Source organism: Sylvia atricapilla, chromosome 21, assembly GCF_009819655.1.
Source record: "Sylvia atricapilla isolate bSylAtr1 chromosome 21, bSylAtr1.pri, whole genome shotgun sequence".
Taxonomy (NCBI): domain Eukaryota; kingdom Metazoa; phylum Chordata; class Aves; order Passeriformes; family Sylviidae; genus Sylvia; species Sylvia atricapilla.
The window spans coordinates 2,682,881-2,704,887 of NC_089160.1; the positions used below are offsets into that span (position 1 = coordinate 2,682,881).

General features: G+C 42.4%; 1 protein-coding gene across 1 annotated transcript; it reads right to left on the reverse strand.

Moving 5' to 3' along the window:
• Positions 1–769: 769 nt before the first annotated feature.
• On the reverse strand, positions 770–21,983 carry LOC136370496 (UDP-N-acetylglucosamine transferase subunit ALG13-like). Its single transcript, XM_066333936.1, has 22 exons — positions 21,816–21,983; positions 21,391–21,474; positions 20,612–20,662; positions 19,874–19,920; positions 18,932–19,004; positions 17,547–17,628; positions 17,020–17,200; positions 16,234–16,309; positions 15,399–15,507; positions 14,142–14,206; positions 13,169–13,269; positions 12,450–12,577; positions 11,525–11,759; positions 10,915–11,077; positions 8,844–8,976; positions 8,554–8,589; positions 8,364–8,419; positions 7,154–7,325; positions 5,815–5,937; positions 2,724–2,764; positions 1,659–1,842; positions 770–1,545 (listed from the first exon to the last, which is right to left on the reverse strand). Exons 1-22 carry the CDS (start codon positions 21,954–21,956, stop codon positions 1,280–1,282), a joined length of 2,547 nt encoding a protein of 848 aa, XP_066190033.1. The 5' UTR covers positions 21,957–21,983; the 3' UTR covers positions 770–1,279.
• Between the last annotated feature and the right edge of the window lie 24 nt (positions 21,984–22,007).

Sequence of the window (22,007 nt, forward strand, 5' to 3'; positions counted from 1 at the left end):
GTGTAAATGTTTTGTTTTAAAAACAGCACACAGCAGCTCAAAATCAAATTAGCTATTCAGGGGTCATTCTAATCTTCCTACCTGGCGGCTCCATCTTGAGAAGCCATTATTAAATTACCAAATTATATGTACAGCAATTAGAAATTGCAGTAGGGAAACTAAATGCTGAGCTTGCAGCCCTCCCCCTACAGGGTTACATTATCGACACAAACCCTGCTGCATGAATTTTAAGACAAAAACATCACAAGTCACTTTTTCCTACTATGGTTTTGCTTCCAGGGTTACTTAAAAGGGATACCAAAGGAAATACAATTTCTTTCCCTCCCAGTTCTGCACTTAATCCCCTTTTCACCACCACCTAGCTATACACAAAGGAAAAGTTACTTAAAAAAATCTCCAAACAGAAGAATGGGCCAATAGAGCTGATCTAAATTTTGTGTAGAATGCCACTTGAAGGGCAAGCATGTTGTGCCTAAGTTTAGGGGTGAAAAGGTGCAATTACCAGGAATTATTCTACTTCCATTTCCATGCTAAAAGCTTTTGCTGGTTTCTCACAGAAGGCTGGAACAGCCTTGTCCCACATGAGTGCATTTTTTCAGTCCAGGTTGTGGGATAGCTAATTGTCAGGAACATTACCTGCCAGTAATAAACCACTCATTTTCATATGTTTAATGCTTTTATTTTGTGCAAATTAACCACCACGGCCACCACCAAATGTGCAACAGCTTTCACAAAACAAATCTTACAAATATACAACAGATCAAAATAATATTCTTACGCTTTCCAGGAAATCTATGCCCTATGAAGTCAGACAGAAGAAATACAGCTATGACAAATGTGACCACTAGAGACAAAGCAGCTTCGTTTTGCAAAATCTGAGAAAGTCAACTTATTTGAAACATTATTATCCCCCTCTAACAACCCTGTGCCCGGTGTTTGAGTTGTGATGGCAGCCTGATTCAGTGCTGCAGCAAGAACCAGGTGCTTCAGTGCAAGCCCTCAGACATACACAACATGCCTTTAGTCACAGCATGTTTTTTCACATACTTCTCTACTCCCATCCAAGCTGTTCTCTGCATCACAGTACGTTTCTCTTGTGCTTTCCTAACCAACTAAAGCAACACCTTGTCATCTATTAGTAGCATAAACCTAAAGAGAAAAACGAAATTTCAACAGTTTGACCAACTGACTGAACTCCCTGAGTGAGGGTAACATTTACAAAACAGTATTAACAAGAGCTGGCAAACAGAAGCCAAAGAGGAGCCTGCAGCTCCCAGATTTACATTCCCTGAGGTGCATCAGGAGGTGCAGGGTTGGGGGAGGCCATGTAGCCGACCTGGGGTGGTGCTGCTGAGCTCCCAGCCTTGGCCACAGGCGGGGAATTGCCGTGGGGAGGATTTACTGGATGCCAGGTGCCAATGTAGCGGTAGGCAGGAACCACGGAGTCAAAGCCAAGCAGGGGCTGCTGGCTGAAGGGGTCTGACACCACTGGGTAGTACACTGGCCCATAGGACAGGGCTGGAGGCTCTGTGTTTTGGAAGTTACCTTAAAAAAAAACAAAAACAGAACAAAAAGCACATTCACACACTCCAGCCACATTGATGGCCTTTTTACACAGGCTTTCACGAGCATGAACACAGCATTACTCAAATACAAACCATTTCCTGATGCCTCCAAGGGAACCTGGTGGACTTCAGCCTGCCCAGCATCAGGGAAGAGCTGAGGCACTCCCTGATCCAGGACAGGAGCTGGTTCAGCATAGGCTGGGTAAACTTCCACTGGAGATGGAGGCAGCACTGGCTGCATGTACATCATGGAGGGCCAGCAGCTCTGCTGGCAGTACTTGCAGGAAAAGGGAAAATATGGTTATGCATACAGCCACACACTCTCCAGCCCTCCTCCAAACCACTGCTACTTTTCAGATCTAAAGGTAGGAAAAAGGGAAGTTTTTTTCTCCCTAGTCCTCTAAGACATATAAACAAACAAAAAACCCCATCAAACCAACACAGCCTACCAGGAAATATCCTGCAATACCTGCAGCAAGAGCCACACTGCTGTTGTGTCAAAAACCTTTACAGAGGAAGAAGATTCCCACTTATTAACTTTGTCATATTCAGAGATTTTTCCCATTTCTTCAGCTGAAGGAGCTCGTGTTGCTGTTTTTACTTCCCTGAGCAGCAGCACTGACACTGCACTTGACTATTGCCACAGAGAATGCTTCAGCAGAGCAAATTTCCAGAGCACAGAAATGGTGTTAACCAGTCTGAGCTCAACTGAACAAGTCCTAAGAGACTCTATCCACACATCTCTATGGTCTTTGATGTTTGTTTCCTGGCTGCTTAAGGTGCACAAATTTAAGTGCACAAATTCTCTCAAGATTGGTTCAGGTTCTACCCCTCTCTTCACAGAAAGAATATTTATCCAGCACCAAAATACAAAAAAAACCAAAAACCCAAAACCCCAAACCAGCAAAAAAAACCAGAAGTAAAACCAAAAAACCACAACCCGCAGTAGAACAATTAATTAACAATTAAAACTTCATATTTTGAGGTAGAACTTTCCTTCCTGAGCAGTCTCCACCAGGAAAGTCCATCCATACTAACCACCCAGTGCACAGAATGCACATTTAGGACATTTGAAAGTTTTGAAGACATCAGTACATTTGTCAGGAAACCCAGCAGGTTTTGCAGGCTATTTACTATACTCATTTTAAAAGCACTTACTTGCAATCCCATATTAAAATAATACCGCAAGACCTTTGTATCTGAAATTAAAGGATAGGACATTAAAGAGCAGAGGAATATAAACCAGGAACCAAAAGCAACTTACATTAAAAACATTTTATTTGAAGTTATTCTTACTTAATGAATAACAGTATTTCTGCACTACCTTTTCTTTAAAGTTTCAAGGGTAAAAATATATCTTAAAACTAGTTTAACAACTATATTCATCTTTTAAATCAAATCCAGTTAGATGTTTGTGCAATGGCAGAGCATTTATCTGACCAATTAATTATTTAATTCAATAACTACTTTAGCTATAATTTTGGTTTATTCATCTTGATGACTCAAGTGATAAATAAGTTTTTTCCAAGTCTCCATAGTCTAAGCAACTAGGATTTACCACAGAGCAATCCTAAGACCTTCTCACCAAATTTTGGGGTCCCCAGCTGTACATGAAGCTCAGTGGAAGCAGGAATAAGGAATATATTCCTTCCTCACAAGGGTAGAGAGTTCCCTGCTTTCTTGCAGAGTCTTTTACTTCTGTCTTCCCTGTACTGAATCATTTGTCCCCAGCCAAGCAAATGATATGCTGAGAAACAGTCCCAGGTGTGTGAAGGGACTTTGAAACCTCTCTCCAAAAGCAACAGGCTTTTGAACTTGGAAACACATTTCCAACTGTCCAAAAACTGTGAAGCAGCTTTAAACCTTTAAAGCTGACCCACTGAAAGGACATTTAAAAAAAAAAAAAAATGAAGAGGATACGTGTTTAATCCCATGACAGAGTTCTGAAACTGTGCATGAGAAAAAATTGATTTCTTAGATTCCAATAGAGATTTGCTTTGAAGGCTCAAGAAGAGTAAGTGACCTATTCCACAGCACAGACTTTGAGCTCCCAGCTGTACTAAAGCCAAGGGACAGCAGGGAGACGACTCAGAAGGAGGCAGAGAGGGATTAAACTCAGCAACACCTGCAGAGTGACTACATTCCATGCACACAAATACCCACCCTGCCCCAGAGCAGGCCTTGGCTCCTCTGTCCCATCTCCCACATTTCCCCAGCCCTGCTCTCTCTGTGGCATTTTGTGTTGCTGTTTGCTGCAGGAAGGCAAAAGCATCAGCAAAGCAAACCACAATTTTAAAATGCACAAGGATTTGTTCCTTTGTAGCTGCTGCCAATTCTCAATTCTTTTACTGTTCAACCCCATCTATCAGGGCAACAATCCATGCAGCTGTTTCAGGAAATGCACACAGATCCTTAGTCCTGGAAGTGTTGGTGGTCTGGCTCTAACACTGACCACAGTCAGTAAAAGAGTAAAAATACTCCAAAAACTTACAAAAATCCAAACTTTTCAGTATATAGCTGAAATTACATCTGGAAAAATTACTGAATTTTGTTAAAAACCCAATTTTGTTCTTCAATTGTTTATGCAAATCTATGCAAAGCAAGCATAAGAGCTGAATGAAACAGCTGCTTCCATAGCAGCAACAACAGTACAAAGGAATTGCTGGGAGACTGAAGTGACAAACTGACACTGGAAATACTGACATCTGTGGAGTGATGGAACAGAAGTCAGTACAGTAGGAGAGCAGTTTTTGTTTATATTCCTCTTTTAGATGTCTGGAAATCAAGTTCCTCTTCAGTAGAACGTGACAACCTTATGAAGCAACAGCTAAGCCAAAAAAAAGTTGCCCTTCTTGACGTGAAAACATAAAGGCCACATTGATGCCTGATAAAAATCTCATCTCCTGACAGTTTTTACTGTGCTGATGGGAAGCTCTGGCCAGTACTGAACACAGTGTTTCTGGAACACAGTCATTTCAAGCAGGCTTTTCTCAACAGCTCCTTCAAATACAGGGCACCAGGCAAGGGCAGGACACCTGAGGTCACTGTGTTAATTAAACACACTCGACAAGTCCTAAATGTCGTTAAAGCAAGACACAAGATACTATGAAAAGTGGAATAAATGCAGGTGTAAGTAAGGCTAGAGCCCACAGCAGGATTTCCTCCCAGGACTTCAGTCTATTGACAAGTCCTGCTCCCCATCTACATCAGCCTGGTGTCTTCAGCAAAGCACACACATCTCCAGATCAAGCACACCCACATACTTCACTGCTCTACTCCAAACCTGCTGAGTTTCTCAACTTCACGGCCATCCAGATTATACTCCAGCAGTGTAACATAAATGCTACATGCAGCACTATTAACTAATAATCTTTAAAATTACTACAGTCAGTGCCAAGGATCACAGGGCCCATATGATGTGGACTGGCTCAGCTGAAGAGCTCCAGGCAGAGTCTGGAGAGGTTATTAATCCACATCCACTCCAGATTCTTGTCAGCACACTTAACACCCCATTCTCCCAAGTGGGGAAAGCCTCAGTTAAGGGCATTCAGCTAAAGCTGGAAAGCAGAACTCTGATGTGGGCACGGGATCAGTGATGGTACCACAGCAGGGAAGGGGAAACAGAACAGCCAAGATGACAAACCTTGGATTTGAGGGCACAGTGAGAGAGCAGAGGAACTGCAGAGCAGGGGGCAGCCCTGTGAAAGCAGCAGGCTTGGTCCCTGCACTCTCACTGCTGAACAGCTGACATGGACCTTACACACTGTCCAGCTGATGGCAGTGTGTGTGACAAAGCCAAGGAACAACTGTCCCCACACTTCAGCCCTGGTTTGTAATGCCATGGGATTACAGCTTGCAGCCATAAGGGAAAACAACCAAAATATCTCACTGAACTGTGCAACAGCACAGCTTATAAATACACAATTCTTATTTTAATCAGTTATCAGAAAAGTGATTATTCTGACACAAACAAGTATGATACAGGCCAAGCACACTCTCCCTGAGCTTTATTTAAGGTGCTGTCTAGTGCTGCAGTAATTATATATTTGAGTCAGATACAAAGTTTCTGTTCAAAACTGGGAATGAAAACACTTTAGCATAAGTATCTGTAATATTATTTCTCACTCCCTGCAAGTTGCATAGAACCACTTCTTCTCACTATATGTTCTCACTTGGTGTTCTCTTCAGCTTCCAAGGAGAACACAAGTCAGAAGTGTGCAGGAGTAAAAATACAAAACAGCATCATTACCTCGAGGCAGATCACTGCCACTGGGATCACAAGAGTAAGCTGGAAGAACAGCACTGGCTTCTCCCACCTCACTCACTGGGGGAAGAGGAGCTGAATAAATTGGGAATGGCACCGAAGAAACCGCTACAATTGGAAGGAAACAAATGTCACCCAAAAAGTCAACTTTGCCGTGGTATGTCAAATGAGCGAGGTGTTAAGTTACACAATTCAGTATGTACTTTGACACCTCAGTGCCCCTAAATACAGGCTCTAGCAAAATTCTGTTCACCAATCACTTTGAAAGGCATCCAGAAGTAGTTTTAAAACTAGATGGGAAGGTTCAATCTCTCAAGCCTTAACTGCACTTCTACCTGCAAGCTGTATATTCTAATTTAAGGAAAAAAGTCTTTTTCAATAATTTCTTCATATTAGAAGGCAGGCCAGACTTCTAGGACAGATAGTTATGTAAAAATAACAGAGAGCAGACTAATCATTCCAAGTCCTCAAAAGTGTGACAGTAAAACAAAAACAAGGGAAGGTTTGAGACACATGAGGACAAAAATCTTCTGGACAGACAAGTGTTAAATATCCATTTAGGTGGCCCACACCTCTACCACAGCAGCAGGTTGGCACCAGTGAGCAGACAGCTTTGAGAACCATGCTGACTAAACTCTCATGCAGAGTAGGAAAAAAAAAAGAGAGACAAGAAAAGTGAGACAGAACTGAGAAGAATGGAAGGTGGAGATTTTTTAGATGCTAAATGAAAATTACAGAAGACAGGAGAAGTGCTCTTTGCAAGAAGGAAAACAGAATTTTTACATAACTGCCATTTTCCAAGAGCAAAGCAGGTACAGCACCTAACGTGGAGGATGCACTCTGTGACTACCCACAAACCTGATCTCCTTGCACAGAGGAAACTAAGGGTCACAAAAATGAACTGGACCCCAAAACACCCCAGCCAGTGACTCTCCTGGAAGTGATAGTGTTCTAGAGGCTTGCTACCTCAACTCAAGAGGAAAATTAGCTGTAGTAAAGGGGAGCTGAAGGGAGCTGCACTGAACTCTGCCTTCTGAAAAGAATTTTCTAACAAATATTTGGCATTACCGGTTAAAGGTGGCAAGGGTGCAACACAAAGCAGAGACCTCCAATTCCCATAAAAATTCAGGGGCAACAGCCCTTTCAAAATGAGAAGTCAGCAGCCAAGTTACAACTACATAATTTTAAACCAAAGCAAGTGACACTTTTTTTTTTTTTCCCCTTAGGCCTTTTAACACTTGTTTTGGATGGGGGAGGAAGGGAGGGGAAAACGTAACTGAAAACTTGGAAATCCAAGTCCACAGCTGCAGTCTGTACACTCTACCTGGCCTCCCCACAGAATAGGGAGATACTATGACAGGCTGAACAGCTGTTTGTGGGGGAGCTGCTGTTATGACACTGGCTGGAGTGGAGGCAGCAGAATTTGAAGAGAGACCTGTAGCTGGAGCAGAATAAACATCTGTGGAGGTGGAAACTGTTGCAGAGTTCACCAACACCTGGAAAAGAGTCAAGAGCATTCGACAGTCTGCCTCTGCAACTGGCTTTGACAAAGACTATGTAAATACCACGTACTTCACAAATTCTCACTTCACACAAATCCATCTTGTAAATCCTAGCTATAAAGGCACTAACTATCCAAACTCCTTAAAAATTGGCTCAAAAATACCAGTTTAGAGTTGCAGACACCTGCAAGGCATTGTCTGTTTTGCCTGTATTTGCAGGGAATTGCATTCTCTGCTGCCAGAGGCTGTGAGGGGTCCCCACAAAGTGCCACAGTCCAAGCAGAGTGGTTACCTCTCTGCAGGGCCACCACAGTGAAGTGGGAGATACAGCTCAGAGTACCAGACACTACCTTCTGGGGATAGCTGTAGGAAGCCACTTCATCTTGAGGTGACACCGAGACTGCCCCTTCCTCCTGAAGGGATTCCAAAGCAAAGCATGGTTCATTTCAGTGGCAAAGGAGCCACAAGGCACAAAGATAACAGACCTTTTTTATTTTTAAATTTACAGACTATACACCCAGAGTGTTTTTTGTAGCTCAACTAAACACAGTTTTATTCTGACATGCTCAGGACTGCTGTCACATTCACCGTGGAGCAGCAGGTGACTAAAGATTTAATTTCAAATAAAAAAAAATTTAAATTAAAATTTCCAAGGTAAGCTGTACCACAGATGATATCTCTCCAGTCCCACAGAAGAGGACTAAGATTAACTGGAATATAACCTGAAGGGTGGCCTGGTAAAAGCAAGTGCTGTCTGGAGCAGAGAAAGAGAAGTAAATAGCACTCAAATACACACTCTCTCTTTGCAGAGGGAAAGGTGGAAATCCATGTATCCAGTGCAATTCAGACTGTGCTTATAGACTCAGATAAAAAACTCACCATTCAGGGAGGAAAAGGATGGTGAATATATAAAGAAATGCTGATTTCATTTATTTTATGAAGTCTCTGGCCTACTATGCAATCCAAGGATGGTTTTCCTGAATGCCACACACCTCAAAGATCTCAAATCTGAAGTCTGTGAATAAAACTTACCAAGTTTGCTGTAGGTTCTGCTGAAGTAAACACTGCTGTATTTTCACAGCTGGGATCTGGAGGAAATAGGCAAAATTAATTGAAAAGAGCTGCATGAAATCTAATCCTTCACAAACTAATAAAAAAGCCATAATTTGAGTGTATTACATTCACCAAATATTTTATCAGCAAAGCCTAAACTTTTACTCACCTGGAGCTGCATAAATATATTCCTCACGAAATTTCCCTACAAGGAAGAGAGAACAAGAAGTTTTGATTTAGAGGGGAAAAAAATGAGAGGGGAGAAAAAAAAAAAAAAAAAAAACCAAAACCTGGAGTTACTGCAATTACATGTCAGTGCATCCATTAATAACCTGCTTCCAGGATCATTTCACTTTGTCTCCTTTAGGAGATGTAAGGAACTTACTTTTGACAATGAAAAGCACATTGACAATCTCTTTTTTTTTTTTTTTTTTTCTTATCAATCCTTCTAGAACTCACCACTTTCACTTGCTTCTTCCTCCTCCTCTAAGGCACTCAGGGTCTGCTTGTTAGATGGAACAGAGTTTGGACTTCTCCTTGCTACCCAAAATGCCCCTGGACCATGGACAATGGGAGCAGGGCTACTGTGGCTCTGAAAAGCAAAGTCAGAAGCACACATTTAGAAAGAATTCAGAACCTTTCCATGCTCTATAGATGGATACACAGAAACAGGCAGGCAGACCCAGCTTGTTGCAACCAAAGCTTACTAGAAGCATCATCTGTGTGTCCATTCCTTCTGTTCTGCCTTGCATAATTAAGGCAATTTAGCAGCTTTACCACTGTCCTATGCCATGCAGCCAAGCTGCTCCCTCCCAGAACTCATCCAGCTTTATCCTAAGCTCTAACAAAGCTGCAAAGGAGGGAGCAGATCCCAGACAAGGCTGCTACCCACAACATGTATTAGTGCACTCCTCATTCCAGAGCATTCCCCCCACAGCAGCAGCAGCAGATCAGTTCATCCAAACACTGATCATCAAGGAGAAAGATCATCTTTAGTCACAACTGGTGGGACCAAAAGGTGGCTGCTGGCATAGACAGCAGTGTCTGCACTAGGCTGACCCACACATGCAACCCTGACTACTTCAGAGAGAAGCATGGCCCAAGGCTGCCCACAGCACCCCCTTCAATGTTTTACATGCCCTTTGTTGCTGCACTGAAATCAGTCTTTAGCTGCACCCCATTTTAAAAGATCAGTTCTCTGAAGGAGGAATATAGGACTGAGATGCTGGAGTAGAAGTTGATTCAGTCTTTTGTGATGGCTAAGGTGACACTCAAAACTCTCCTCAGAAGACACTGGTGACTAGGAGATGGATAAAGTGCTCAGAGAGGCTTGAAAGATTTCCAAGGTTGAAGCAGAGGTGGTAAGGCAGAAGATTCTCCCACCAGGCCTCTAGCAGCATGGCAGAGTCCTCTGTGAGATGCATCTTTCCCCAGGAAATGTCACATTCCTTTACTGAACAAGACAAGGAAGAGAGAGAAAAAGCTTTGGCATTGACAATAAAGTCACTGAACGAACATGAAAACCTATTCATTAGCAGCTGCAGGCAAGTCTAGCAAAGGGGGAGAAAAAAACCACTGAGCTGTATTGATTTCATGTTGGAAAAAGAAATTGCAGGATAATGTGTCCTTATTCCTTGGCACTCTTGGAGGAAAAATCAGAGCAAAGATTACAGATCTAGTACTTCAGAGGAAAGAAAAATGACTGGTGCTGAAACAGCCCTAAGCATATTCTCTCTCCCTCATTTAAATACAAGTCTAAGCCTAGTTTTAAGTTCTAAATCTAAGCTCACTGCTTCAACACAGCAAAAACTTCAAACATACCAGGTTGGTTTTGGTTGCATTTTTTAGTCTGTTTTCCTATTCAGATACCTATGTATAAATAGGGAGGGTTTTTTAGCACATGCAGCTTTGGACTAGGTTTAGACTACAAACAAAGAAAAACAAAAATATTTTAAACTCCAGGAATACACTACCACTTTATCTACAATTCAACAAGAGACTGCTTTAAGAAAAGTCTAGGTTTGTAGTTCTTTCCTGTTTCTGTAGCAGAAGAAACTGTGTCAGAACAGTATGTTAATCCAAAACATCACAACTACAAATTCATAGGAAAAAAAAATCCAGGCTATCACTATCCAGTTTCTGAATCTTGCTACCCAAACAATAAATTATAGTGTGGCAAACAAGTGAAAAGCTTTCTCCCACAACATTCAGAGCTAGACAGACATGCACAGGAGGAAAAGATTTTGTTTTCAAACTGCAATAGAAAGGAGAAACACGATTATGTTTATGAAAATAAGCTTAAAAACAAACAAGTAGTGCTACAAAGGATACACAGAAGGGGAATGTCTAGAAAAACTGAGATTTCAAGCAGGTTTTACAGGAACTAGACTAATTTCAGTCTTCCATTGTCGCACTCACTGCTAACCCTTACTCCAAGAACACAAACAAAAAGCTGCTGTATATTTAGGTAAAGAATCACTTCGCATTTAGTCTCCCCCTCCTCCTCTCTCTTTGAGGAGCTTCAGCTTACCCTTTGTTCATAACTCACAGGCAGGGTAGGAAAAGCAGTGTCATCATCTCCTTTGATTTCACAGAAGATGACAGTTTCCTCTGGCCCCTGGGGCTCCTCTGCAGCCCCTGGCACAAAGCTGTACTCCTTGCTCACACAGGGCAGCGGGCGGCGGCCGAACGAGCTCGGGGAACAAGAGAGAGGGTGAGGAGTCACCACCACCTGCACTTTCACCTCTGTTTGCCTGCTCCATTTTAGCTCAGTTCTCTCTGCAGAGCCACGAGAAACATGCTCTTTCACACTCTGCAGCAAACAGGCAATTCGTGCCCCGCCAGCCTCCCCAGTGCCTGGTAGAGCAATTTTTAGATTTTAGTGGAAGAGGTTTGTTGTCACTCACCTGCAGGAGAAGTTGTCATAGCTCTGACAGCCTCTCTTCCCTGGGCTGGGGTAGAATGCTATTTGAGGGCCAAGTATGTTATGTCTATCTATAAATCAGGCAGACCCCTCGAGTTTAAAGCGGAAAAGGTGCAACTACCAGAAGTGCCTCACAGCACAAACCCTCTCCTACCCAGTCTGCAGGGAGAGTGAACAGAAAGCAGAGTGGCCTGCTCAGGTTTTCAAAGCTTCCTACCTGGGCAAGCCGGGCTCACGGTGGTGCCTGGGAGGATTCTGCTGGTGATAGGGTTTGTAGGGGGCCATGGCTGCCCCTCCCTGGGAGCAGTGGACGGGAGGGAAGCGCCCTGAGGGAGCCCCGTGCTGCAGCCGGGGTGGCAGCACTGGCTGTCCCCTGCTGTAAGCCACAGCCATGAACACTTCCTTCCCACGGACTTTCTTCAGCATCCTCTTCCGTGTTTTTATGTCCATTTCTGCTGCTTCCATTGAGGACAGAGAAGATTTATGCCTTAAACCTCAGTTATGGTCTCAGATGATAAAAGAGAAGAATTAATATTTGAAGCCACAGAAAAGAAAGCCAGTGGCCTACTCCAATTTTGCATTGTAAATATGGAAACCGCAGACCCTTCTTTAAAAGGACCAAGAAGGAATTCTACATGATAAGGATACATGATGTGACATGAGTGCACCTTCTCAGCTTCAGCTGATCCAACCAGCATTCAGTGTTAAAATCTCTCTATGCAGGCTGCATTTACTTATGGAAGTAAAAAAACCTCACAACTCCTCCTCCAAATGAAATGGAACCCATATTTACGTGGCTGGGGAAGCCCTGGTCCCCGTGTGCATCACTGCTAATGCCAGATCAGACAAGCTCTCTAGTTCACTGACATGTCTTTTAGATGTGTTTTCAAGTGGCAAATTTGTTCTGGGCAATTTTGACCAACACCCAATTTGCTTTGTATATCAATGGATTTGCTCTTCTGCAAAGGCAAATTCATCACTGACTGAAAGAACTTTCCATCAAACGCCCACAGAAGCCAAATTTTATATCACAGAGTAAATTAAGCCCCTTCCAGTATCCAAAGACTGCTACAGTTACAACTGTCACAAGCTCCTCCCCTACTTCCTAAGGGAAGGAAAGCTTCTGGAAGCCTTGTACCAACCTATTCCTGAGAAGTGTCCACCTGTTACTTTCTGATAAGCTCCTCCTCTTCTGTTGGGAGCCATGTTCCAAGCAAGGACAGGAGCCACTTGTGTCACTGGCTTTAAGTTTGCCAAAGGAACTGTGTGCCTGCAGGAAGGACACCCACGTCAGCAGCGCCCTAGGAATACATTCTGCACAACAACATAGGCTGAAGCAACACCAAGAGGAAAATAGTTTGTGAAAATAAATAATCTGTTTTCTCTGGCACCAAGCATATATCACTGCTACTTGTTTAATTAGAAAGCCAAGCTAGGCTTTAGTTTAAATGCTATTTACTTCCTAGGTGAAGTCTCTTTCCCCTGCCCTGCATTTGTGTGCCTCCAGAGGTACCCCTAAAAGCAAGGGACAACACAGAATTTTTGCAGAATGTTGTCAATCCCAGCTTTGGAGGAGGGTGAGTGATCAAACAGCAAGGGGGAAAGTGATTACATTCACCAGAAGTGCCAATTATTTCGTTGCTTGGGTACAACATAAAAACTCCAGAGAAACCCAGCAGCAGAGGGCAATTTGCTCTCTGTGAATTAAGCCCAAACTGCAAAGATCACTTGTAAATTCCAGTGAAGGAAAATTTCACAAAAAGCATTACAATAATCATTTGGGTCATTAGAAATGCAAGAGGAAAACCAAACCTCTCAACCACAAAGAATTTAAACTTGAAGTCATCACCAGGCTGCTTACTTTTCTGCCAGCTCCTCCACAAATACAGTCAGTGTGTTGCTATCCTGTCCAACTTCCTGGATATGAGCATTGTAGTATTTCTCTCCTGGTTCCAGACACACCTGGTGAGAGAAGAAGGGAAGCTCTAAAAAAACCCAAATCAGAATATTGTCCACAAACCATTAATAGCAAAGGCTGCTCCTATCCAGTCCCATGTTACTGAGCTGGCCCAGGAGTCTCAAGTACTTCTTCAAAACTGCAACCAAAATAAAGAGCACTGTACTAACTTCAGAGAGGATAAAAAGAAATAAAATCAGTCTTGTGAGCAACTGAGAGGCAAGATACCTGCTCTCTAATTTATTTTTATCCCCTGTGCCCAGCAGATAAGTACCAAGGAAGACTGCTGCTTAAGAACTTGAGGAGAACAGAAGATAAAGTAGGAAAAGGAAAACTCTGCTCAGTGAGAAACAAGTCACTGTGAATCATTAGCACTTCCTTAAAAAGGGATAAAAAAATGTCACTACATATGACATCAGAATACACAGAAAATTGACCTTCCTTTCAGCATCTCCTGTCCAGATCATTCTACTCCTCCCTTTTCAGCTCTTCCCTTTTTATTTTATAAAAATATTTAGCTATTTTGTTGGTGAGAAAGATAAGATTACTCAGACCTGTTGCTTAAGCCAAGTGAAAAATCTAGAGACAACTACATCAAAAGCACCCCCTGTGCATTTTGCGCTCTGCCTGGAACTTCTACGCTCAGAGAATGTGGATGACTGGTTTACATTGAATCTCCAAACTGCTTTTCTATCACACTACCAAGTTTAAAGGTAGATTTTAGAAAGAAATTACATTTAAAAGATCATCTACAGGGAAGATAATGAGAAAAGCATTAGAAAAAAATCTATGAAATCAAATGATTTCAAGGTTTATCACAGTCCATTTAAAGTAGCTTTAACAGTTTATCATAACTGGGTCTCCTTTGAGTACTAACCTGACACTTGTCTCCTAAATAGTACTGTCTCCCAGCAAACACCATGTAGTCAGTTTTTTGAAGCTCTAAAAATAAATGAATAAATAAATAAAAGGGGGGTAAAAAAAGCCTTTAAGCTACTGTTCTTTCTTCACACATCCTACAAGTACTTCATGACAGCATTCAACTACAATTCACAGGCCAAGTGAGTTAAATACTTCCTGTGCACACCAGAACATTCCCTACAGTAACAGTGGAGTAACTTTAGATGTTCTTACAATAGACCATAACCAGGCTAAGTCACATGAGACCAGGAACAGCCAGATAATGCAGCAAGCAGCACTACTACAACACTGCAGCTTCTTCTGTGGTGGCACAGAGCTAATCCTGCATTTAATACAAATCCTGGAATTAAGAATGTTGGACATCTCTTATCTTGCCAGAGTCCCGGTGGTACTTGGCAAACATGAAATGTCATCAGGAAAAAGCTAACATTGCCTAAAGTCTCCTTGCTGTTAAGATTTCAGCTTTTTTTACCTCTGTTCCTTGCCTGGCTTCTCTGCACGTCAGTATTCGACACAGATAATTGGTTACTGCACTCAGTTCCAAGAATTTTAATGATCCTCATTACTGATTACGCTGTGGTGAAATGCTGGAGTTCTTCAGCATGCAAAGCACTTTGGGTCAGACATCAAGTATCACTTAAAAACTTATCTTTCTTGGTAACTTCTTGCTTTACAGATCAGCCACAGTGAGTGTCAAAAAGCAGCCAACCTTTCCCAAGCCATGAGAACCATGAAATTTCTGCAGAATGTTCAAGCCCAGGAGGGCTGGGAGGCAGGAGAAAAACTCATCTGACAGATCTCAATGCTAAATTTGAGATCTTCATTATTATACGATTCTGGGGCCAAAATCGTGCTCTAAAAAGAAGTCTTTGCACACATGCTGTAACAAAAACCTCACATTTGAATGCTTTCCAATACAACAGAATGGCAAGAGAGTTTTGTGCTCTGCTTTGAATCCTCCTATTTCCTGTGTGTAGTCCCTAAGTAGCAGAGATCAGATCTTCAGCAACCTTGTACCATTATACAGTCTCAGAAGCTGGGCATTTTGTACTTTGAATGCCAGACAGGAAACCAAGAACATGTCCTACCTACAGCTACCTGCTGGCTTCACCTGTGTCCTTCACATTTGAAGAAACAGGGGACTCAGATTCATAAATTTAATGCTAACCCTACTACAAGAAGAGCTTTTTGACTTTCCCCTTTCCAAAGATACCTTTTCTGCTGTCCAGCCAAACATCAAACTCCACATTTCGATAGATGGTGGAGTCCAGTGCTTTTAGCACTTTATAAGGAACAGGCATCTTTGGAGGATTTTCTGGAGGCTAAAAACAGAATTGGAATGGAGCATTAACAAGTGCATTTCATGTGTTCAGCAGAGTCTCTATCCTGCCAGCATCTGTGCACCATTTAAAAAAGTACAGATGCTATTTTCCAAAATTTTCACTTCCACTGTATTTCTCTAAAAACTAAAACTCAAGGGTATGAAAACAGATCCAGGCAATCAGGTGCTGAGCAAACTGACTCTGGAGAACAGAAGAGGCTCAGGAGTAACACCTGGCATGTTCTGTGCTCAGAAAGAATCAAAGGAAGCCAACCAGAGCAATGAAGCCACAGCTTCAGAAGTTGGTGACAACTTCAGTTATTGTATCTGAAAATTCTACTTCTGTAGAAGTTCTAAAAGTATTCATAAGCAATTTATACTATGGTCAAGGCAAAAGTGAACTAATTTAAACCACATTCTGGGAAACACAAACAGCAAATCAGGAAACATCTGCTAAGCTCCATCTTTTGGGGGAAATAAAAATCAGCTAGAGAAGAACTCGTAAATTTCAGAAAGGAAAAAAACATTTCCAATTTAAGAGAGACTCAAGGGCAAAACCAAAAGACAAGGAGATGGAAGAAATAAGCCACCCACTTGCCAAAAATACATTTTTAGAAAGTGGTAAAGAGGATTTAGCCCTTAGAAGGGTAACATCATACAACAGAAAAAAAAAAAAAAAACCACCTCAAAAGAAAACCGTAAGTATTTTCCCCCAAAACTACCAAACCTTTTGCTCTTCAATGCCTTGTTTGAACTTGGTTTCCTGTGGATTGTCAGGGTCGCTGCCTTCCCAATCGCCCAGTCTAAAAAATTGAAAATAAGACTACAAAAGCTACAACACACGATTTCTAGCCAGGATTAATATCACCAACTGTTCACACACCCTGAAAAAGCACCATGGTGCCATCAAGTGGCACGTTTTGCCTTGAACACCAGCAAGGTGAAATGCAGTACAGGACAAGCCTTTTCCAAGCTTTAAGAATTTAGCCATTGTTTGTTCCAAAACTCACCTCTAGTGAGGGCTACTGCTTGAATTAGGAAAGGATGAAGGTGACCCCACTGATTGAATTCTTGCACTGTCAAGCACAAGACACTCTGTGCCAGGTACCATCAAACCAATGATGCCTTCAAGCATTCAGAAGCAGCTCTCAAGACTTTCAGACCTTTGGAGGCTCAGAAAACTAATAGGCCTCTCATTAAAAAAAAAAAAAATAAAGCTCTAATGAATAAGGAGCAATTTTACTTACAAATAAGCTGTCATTTTACAGAGTAACACAACTATAACACAGGCTGCAGCAGAAGATCTTTAATTAAATGGCACTTCCCAGCTCCAAGGAAAGCACACTCTCTTCCACAACATACTTGGGCTTTGTGTTTGTGTCATAACATAGGAAAAGAAAGAGTTAATAGTCCATAAAAATTCATAGAAACTTGGAAAAGTTGTCCTCTGCAAGGTTTTTAAGTTCAGGGTTTTTTGCTTCCCTCTTACCAGATCCCGTTCCCAGCATACTACCTCTTTTCTGATGGATTTCTGGGCTCTTTTTCATGGAGACCATCAAAGTTTGCATCCTCACTTCCTACAGGACCACTGTTTCTGTTCTTCTTGGATCTACTTCGAAACACCTCAACTGCAGACCTTAATTCTTCCTCATCCATGCCAAACACATCTTTGTAGAGGATCTCATATAATACAGCTGAACAAACCAACACAAAGCTCGATAATGTGAGATCCATAAGAACTCCTGCAGTTTTCAAGGCAGGCAGATCCTCAGATGTGATCTACTGTTACAAGGCAGTAGTGACATCAAATGAGGTTAAGGACAGGGTCATAAACTAACTCAGTTGGGAATAAGGGACTTCTGGAAGTCATTTGGTCCAACACCCACTTAAAAGGTAAAAAAAGTAAGTCTATGCATAAAAATTAACCATAAATGAGCTTCCACCTCTCTTCTCCCCACTCCTGAAAACTGAAACAAACCCTGCCTCTAAACATATGAAAACACACAATTCTCTTCCATAGAAAAAATATTTCAAGTTTACCCTGGCAAATGGCAGCATTCTCCTGAAATTGTTTTGTATACACAGAGTCATAATGGCCGTTACCAGAACAACACAGTAAAATCTGGGAAAATAAAATAGAAAGAAAGTTTTAAGGCTGGAATGACATAATCCCAAATTCAGATATACTTTCATTCTACAGTTGACATCAACTCATCAAGAAAACAGTAAATATTCTCAATATAAACATAAAAAAGTTGTAGCATCAGTTCAAAACTGAAATCTAGGTAAAATCTCTAAATAACTTTGTATCATACAAAGAAAAAAACCATCTCTACATCCTGCTGTATTGAACATGAAATAGGAGTTTGTTTCCAAGACCAGCATTTGTTCAGGAGGTAAAATAAGCACAACCCATTGAATGTAGCACCCTGAGACACACTATCCCAAGCATCAAAGGCACACTTTATCCTTCTCTACCTGAAAGGCCAGAAGAGCATTTACCTCTCCAGCCCTTAAAACCTTGCTTTTTAAGAAGAAAAGATGCTTTCTGCAACACATGCATTGACACACCATGTAAACATGTCCTAGCAAACTTCTTGGCACACAACCACGGCCAACTGCAACGGGCAGAAGCCCTGAGGCAGCTGTCAGCACACTGCCAGCAAGGATGCTTCCCAGAAAAGCAGCTCCCAGATGCCAGGACTCTTAATTCTGTGTGCTCTCTGGATTCTGCCAAGACAAGCTCTCCTCTTGTGGTGAGGAGGAGCAACACCAGAAGGAGCTGCTGCCCAAACTCACAGTGTAATGACAGACAGCTGCCAACACTTAATGAGAGCTCTGCTGGGAAAGCCTTGGAGGACAAACACGCATTTGGATCATGCTGTTTGATTTAAACTCAGCTGGTCTTGGAATTAAATTAAGCTACACAGGAAACTGTGTAGATGAAGGAAGAAGTACACATAAATGAAGACAGCAGTGCTCATCAACAGATCAGTGACAGCTGCAGCAGCACAGGTTCAGAGCAGACTGGCCACCTTGGCAAATGTGTAAAAGCCACTGAAAGCCACGCTGCAGCAGCTTCACTGGCATCACACCTGAAGTAGCCACACAACTGTGCCCCCACATCTACACAGCTCCAGAAAGCACCAGAGGGGTCAGATGCAAGGTAATACAAAGTATTTGTCCTTTAGGCTCCTACCTTTTGCCCCCAGCAGTAGTGCTGATGTAGATAAGCTGATACAGTAGCTCCCATTCTGAACTGGGATCAGTTTGTAGATCACAAAAATCAATCAGTTACAGTCATCCCTTCCCATTAACTTCCCCTTTTCAGGGAAAAAAAATTGCACAACTCATCCAGCTTCAGGGAAAGTAAGAAAACAGACTAGGCAGGGGAACAGAAGGAAACTGCCCTCACTTCTACTGACCTTGTCCTCAAAGCCATTGTCTGTAGCATGTGTGGGTGGCTTCCCGGGGTACCGGTACACAATGAAATCCCGCCTGGGTAAGCAGAGGGAAAACAACACTTGCAAGAGCACACCTTCAGTAGAACCGTGTTATGAAGCTTCCAGGGAGCAGTTTGGAGCTGCTGGTTGGCAGAAAAATCAAGCAAAGCACTTTTCCTGATAAATGAATGCTACCAGAAAGCCACAGCCAGGTGAGCAAACCCATCTTGAGGGGATAATAAAAATTCTCTGTGAAAGACCATGATATTTACACACAGATTAAGTCAAATACTTATGCTTACAGAAAGCTGCTCAGACACTGAGACAATCCAGTCTAAGTGATTTAGGCACCCTGTGAAAGGAGTAGAACCTCAGTAATTCTTGCCAAACTTCAGTTGTTCCTTTAGTACTGGGACAAAATGAGACTGCAAAAGGAGGCTTCTATTTTCTACCACTAGAGAGCCAGACTGCTTTTCACAGATGGCAGATAGTTCTGTGTTACTTCTGAAATAAAAAACAGTGCATACACACCAGGTAGGGCAGATACTGCTCACTTCTGGAGCTTTCAAGAACACCTACACGAGGAGTTTTAGTCATGCTTGTAACTATCACACAGTGTTTCCACTGCACACAGCTCTTTGGTGCTCCCCATTTTCCAGTCTTCAGCCACTAGAGGCAAACATTTGACAGCCAAGTTTAATATCAGCAAAAAGACAACAAGCATCTCAGGAAACTGACCCTGCCCCCTAGAACAGGGGCTGTGATGGCACCATTTACATGCCAGTTAAGTAAGTTTTTTTAGGGAAGCATTTCTAATCATATTTCACACACTCATCTCTCAATGGCAAACACTAAGAAAGTTCTGGGGCCAGAACCCCCACACCAAGTGCAAAACAAAGTAAACCTTAAGAAAGAGGTACTTACTTGTACATCACGGATAAAGCACTTATTTCCAGCTGGCCAGCACTTTCCTGTGCAAGAATATGAGATTATATGAGATAGAGGCATCTAAACATCAACAACTATATTCTACATTTCTGTAGTATTAAAATTCTCCACTATTAGAATACCTATTCAAACTGAACAGTTTGTTAAAGCAATAATGCACTGAAAGCTGAGACAGAAGGATTTGGGAGAGAGTGAGGTAAAAGGAGTCTGCTACACAATTGTCAAAATCAGTAAAATTGATTTGCTGCTAGAGCTGCTCCAACACATCGTTTTACATAAATGTTCTTTAAACCCATATTTGTATCAGAAACTTTAGCATTCACCAAGGTTACTGGTTAAAGACTAAAGAAACAGAAGTTTGAACAGTAAAGGAAGAAGCAGGGGATTGTAAAACCTGACAGACATTTCATTTAAGGTACACTCCACGTATTTTGCTTTTCTCTTCTTAGAGAAAAACTACAGTTATGAACGATCTTTTACTGTCCAGCCTGCAGAGATTGCTCCTCTGCACCCATGCAAATTCTCCACTAAAACTGTTAATGTTTATACATGTACAGTTTATTCAGTAAAATCCCTCAGTATTATTTATGCTATTGATTCCCAAAGGGTCTATCTTTAAACTCAAATAATCACATTTTAAGTAATTACTTAAACACTTCCCTGTTCTAATCTCTTTACATTTAAATCTCTCAATAAGTCTTAGATCAGGCTTACCTTGGGATCTCCTAGTCGTTCTAGGTATTTCTCAAATGAGCCTTCAACATACTTTTAACAAAACAAGAAAACAAATATAAAAACTTAGGCAGTTAGAAAGCAAAGTTAAAAGTAAACCTAAACACCACTTAACAGCTACTAGCTGTTAATTTGGAGGAGGCAAGGCACAAAGAACATAGGAATGATTTGGGGTACAAACATGAGAACTCCAAAAGATCCTAAAACAAAAAATTAAGGACATGATTCCAAGTAATACTCAAGCCCCTCCTAGATTAGATGAAGTACTTAAATATGATTACAGGGAAAACAAACAAACAAACAATTCCAAACCACAACCTCCAAAAACCACATCAATACCCTACAAACCCACACTGCACACACACCTGCACTTCACACAAATTGCCACAGACCAAAACCATCCAAAACCCTCATAACTTGATGTCATTACTCCAGAATTTCCCCCCATCTTTCAAAAGTCGTTTCTTGCTCCAAAATCCTACACATTTCCCACCTAAGTTCTGCAATGGCTGCTCCACAGAGAATACGCTACACAAATAACTCACCCTACTCGCCGTGTAAGTTTGAGCAGCTCGCTTGTTTTCAGGAACTTCAGAACCGAAGTTAAGATAAAACTTGGGCAACTGCAACTCAAGGTAAGGAAGCAGTCACCTTGTCATTTTTCCCGTCTTTCAAGCGTGGCAAAGCATCATTTTCGCAATGTTTAGTGCTAAACCACCGTCACCCCGTCCCAGCTAACACACAGAACACACAATACTTACGGATTCAAACCTAGACTGGTGCTGCCTCATAAAGGAGACGCAAGCTTTCCTAACTTCTGCGTGATGAATCTGAGATGAAAAGAGCTGGAACAAAAAGGTCAAGAAAAGAGGAGACAATCAAGAGTTTAATTCAAGAGTTGCCTGGCGTTAGGCATTAATTTGTCCAGGCTAAGGCCACCCCTACAGGAGGCAGCGGGGCACAGCCGGGGACACCTGAGGCTGAGGGGAGCCCAGGCGGCCGGAGCCGATCGCAGCCATCCCCAAACCCATCTCCAAACCATCCCCAAACCATCCCCAACCCATCCTCGGTGGCGGCACCTCGCTCTGGGCACCCGGTCTGCTCTCCCGGAGCTCTCCGGGGACACCCCCAGCCCGCTCCGGGCCTCAGGCGCCCCGGCCGCCCCCAGCCCCGGCCGCCCGCTCACCTGCTCCGAGACGGCTCGGAAAAGACACGAAGCATCCTTAGCCGTCATCTTACGGTACAACCCCAGGCTGCCCAGGTATTCATCCATGGCCACCTCGCTGAAAGACTTCTGCCCGAAGTATTTCTTGGAGCCTTTGTGCATCTTCCCGGCCGGGGCGCCTGAGGCGGGCGCGGAGACGCGGGCGAGGCGCGG

Bases quoted from the DNA above. Each gene is read 5' to 3' on its own strand.
- LOC136370496 (XM_066333936.1), bottom strand. From the start codon at position 21,956: ATGCACAAAGGCTCCAAGAAATACTTCGGGCAGAAGTCTTTCAGCGAG. The intron at 19,921-20,611 runs GTAAGCCTGATC...ATTCTTGCACAG, and splicing joins AACGACTAGGAGATCCCAAG to GAAAGTGCTGGCCAGCTGGA. The intron at 11,760-12,449 runs GTTGGTACAAGG...TGGAAGCAGCAG, and splicing joins TGGACACTTCTCAGGAATAG to AAATGGACATAAAAACACGG.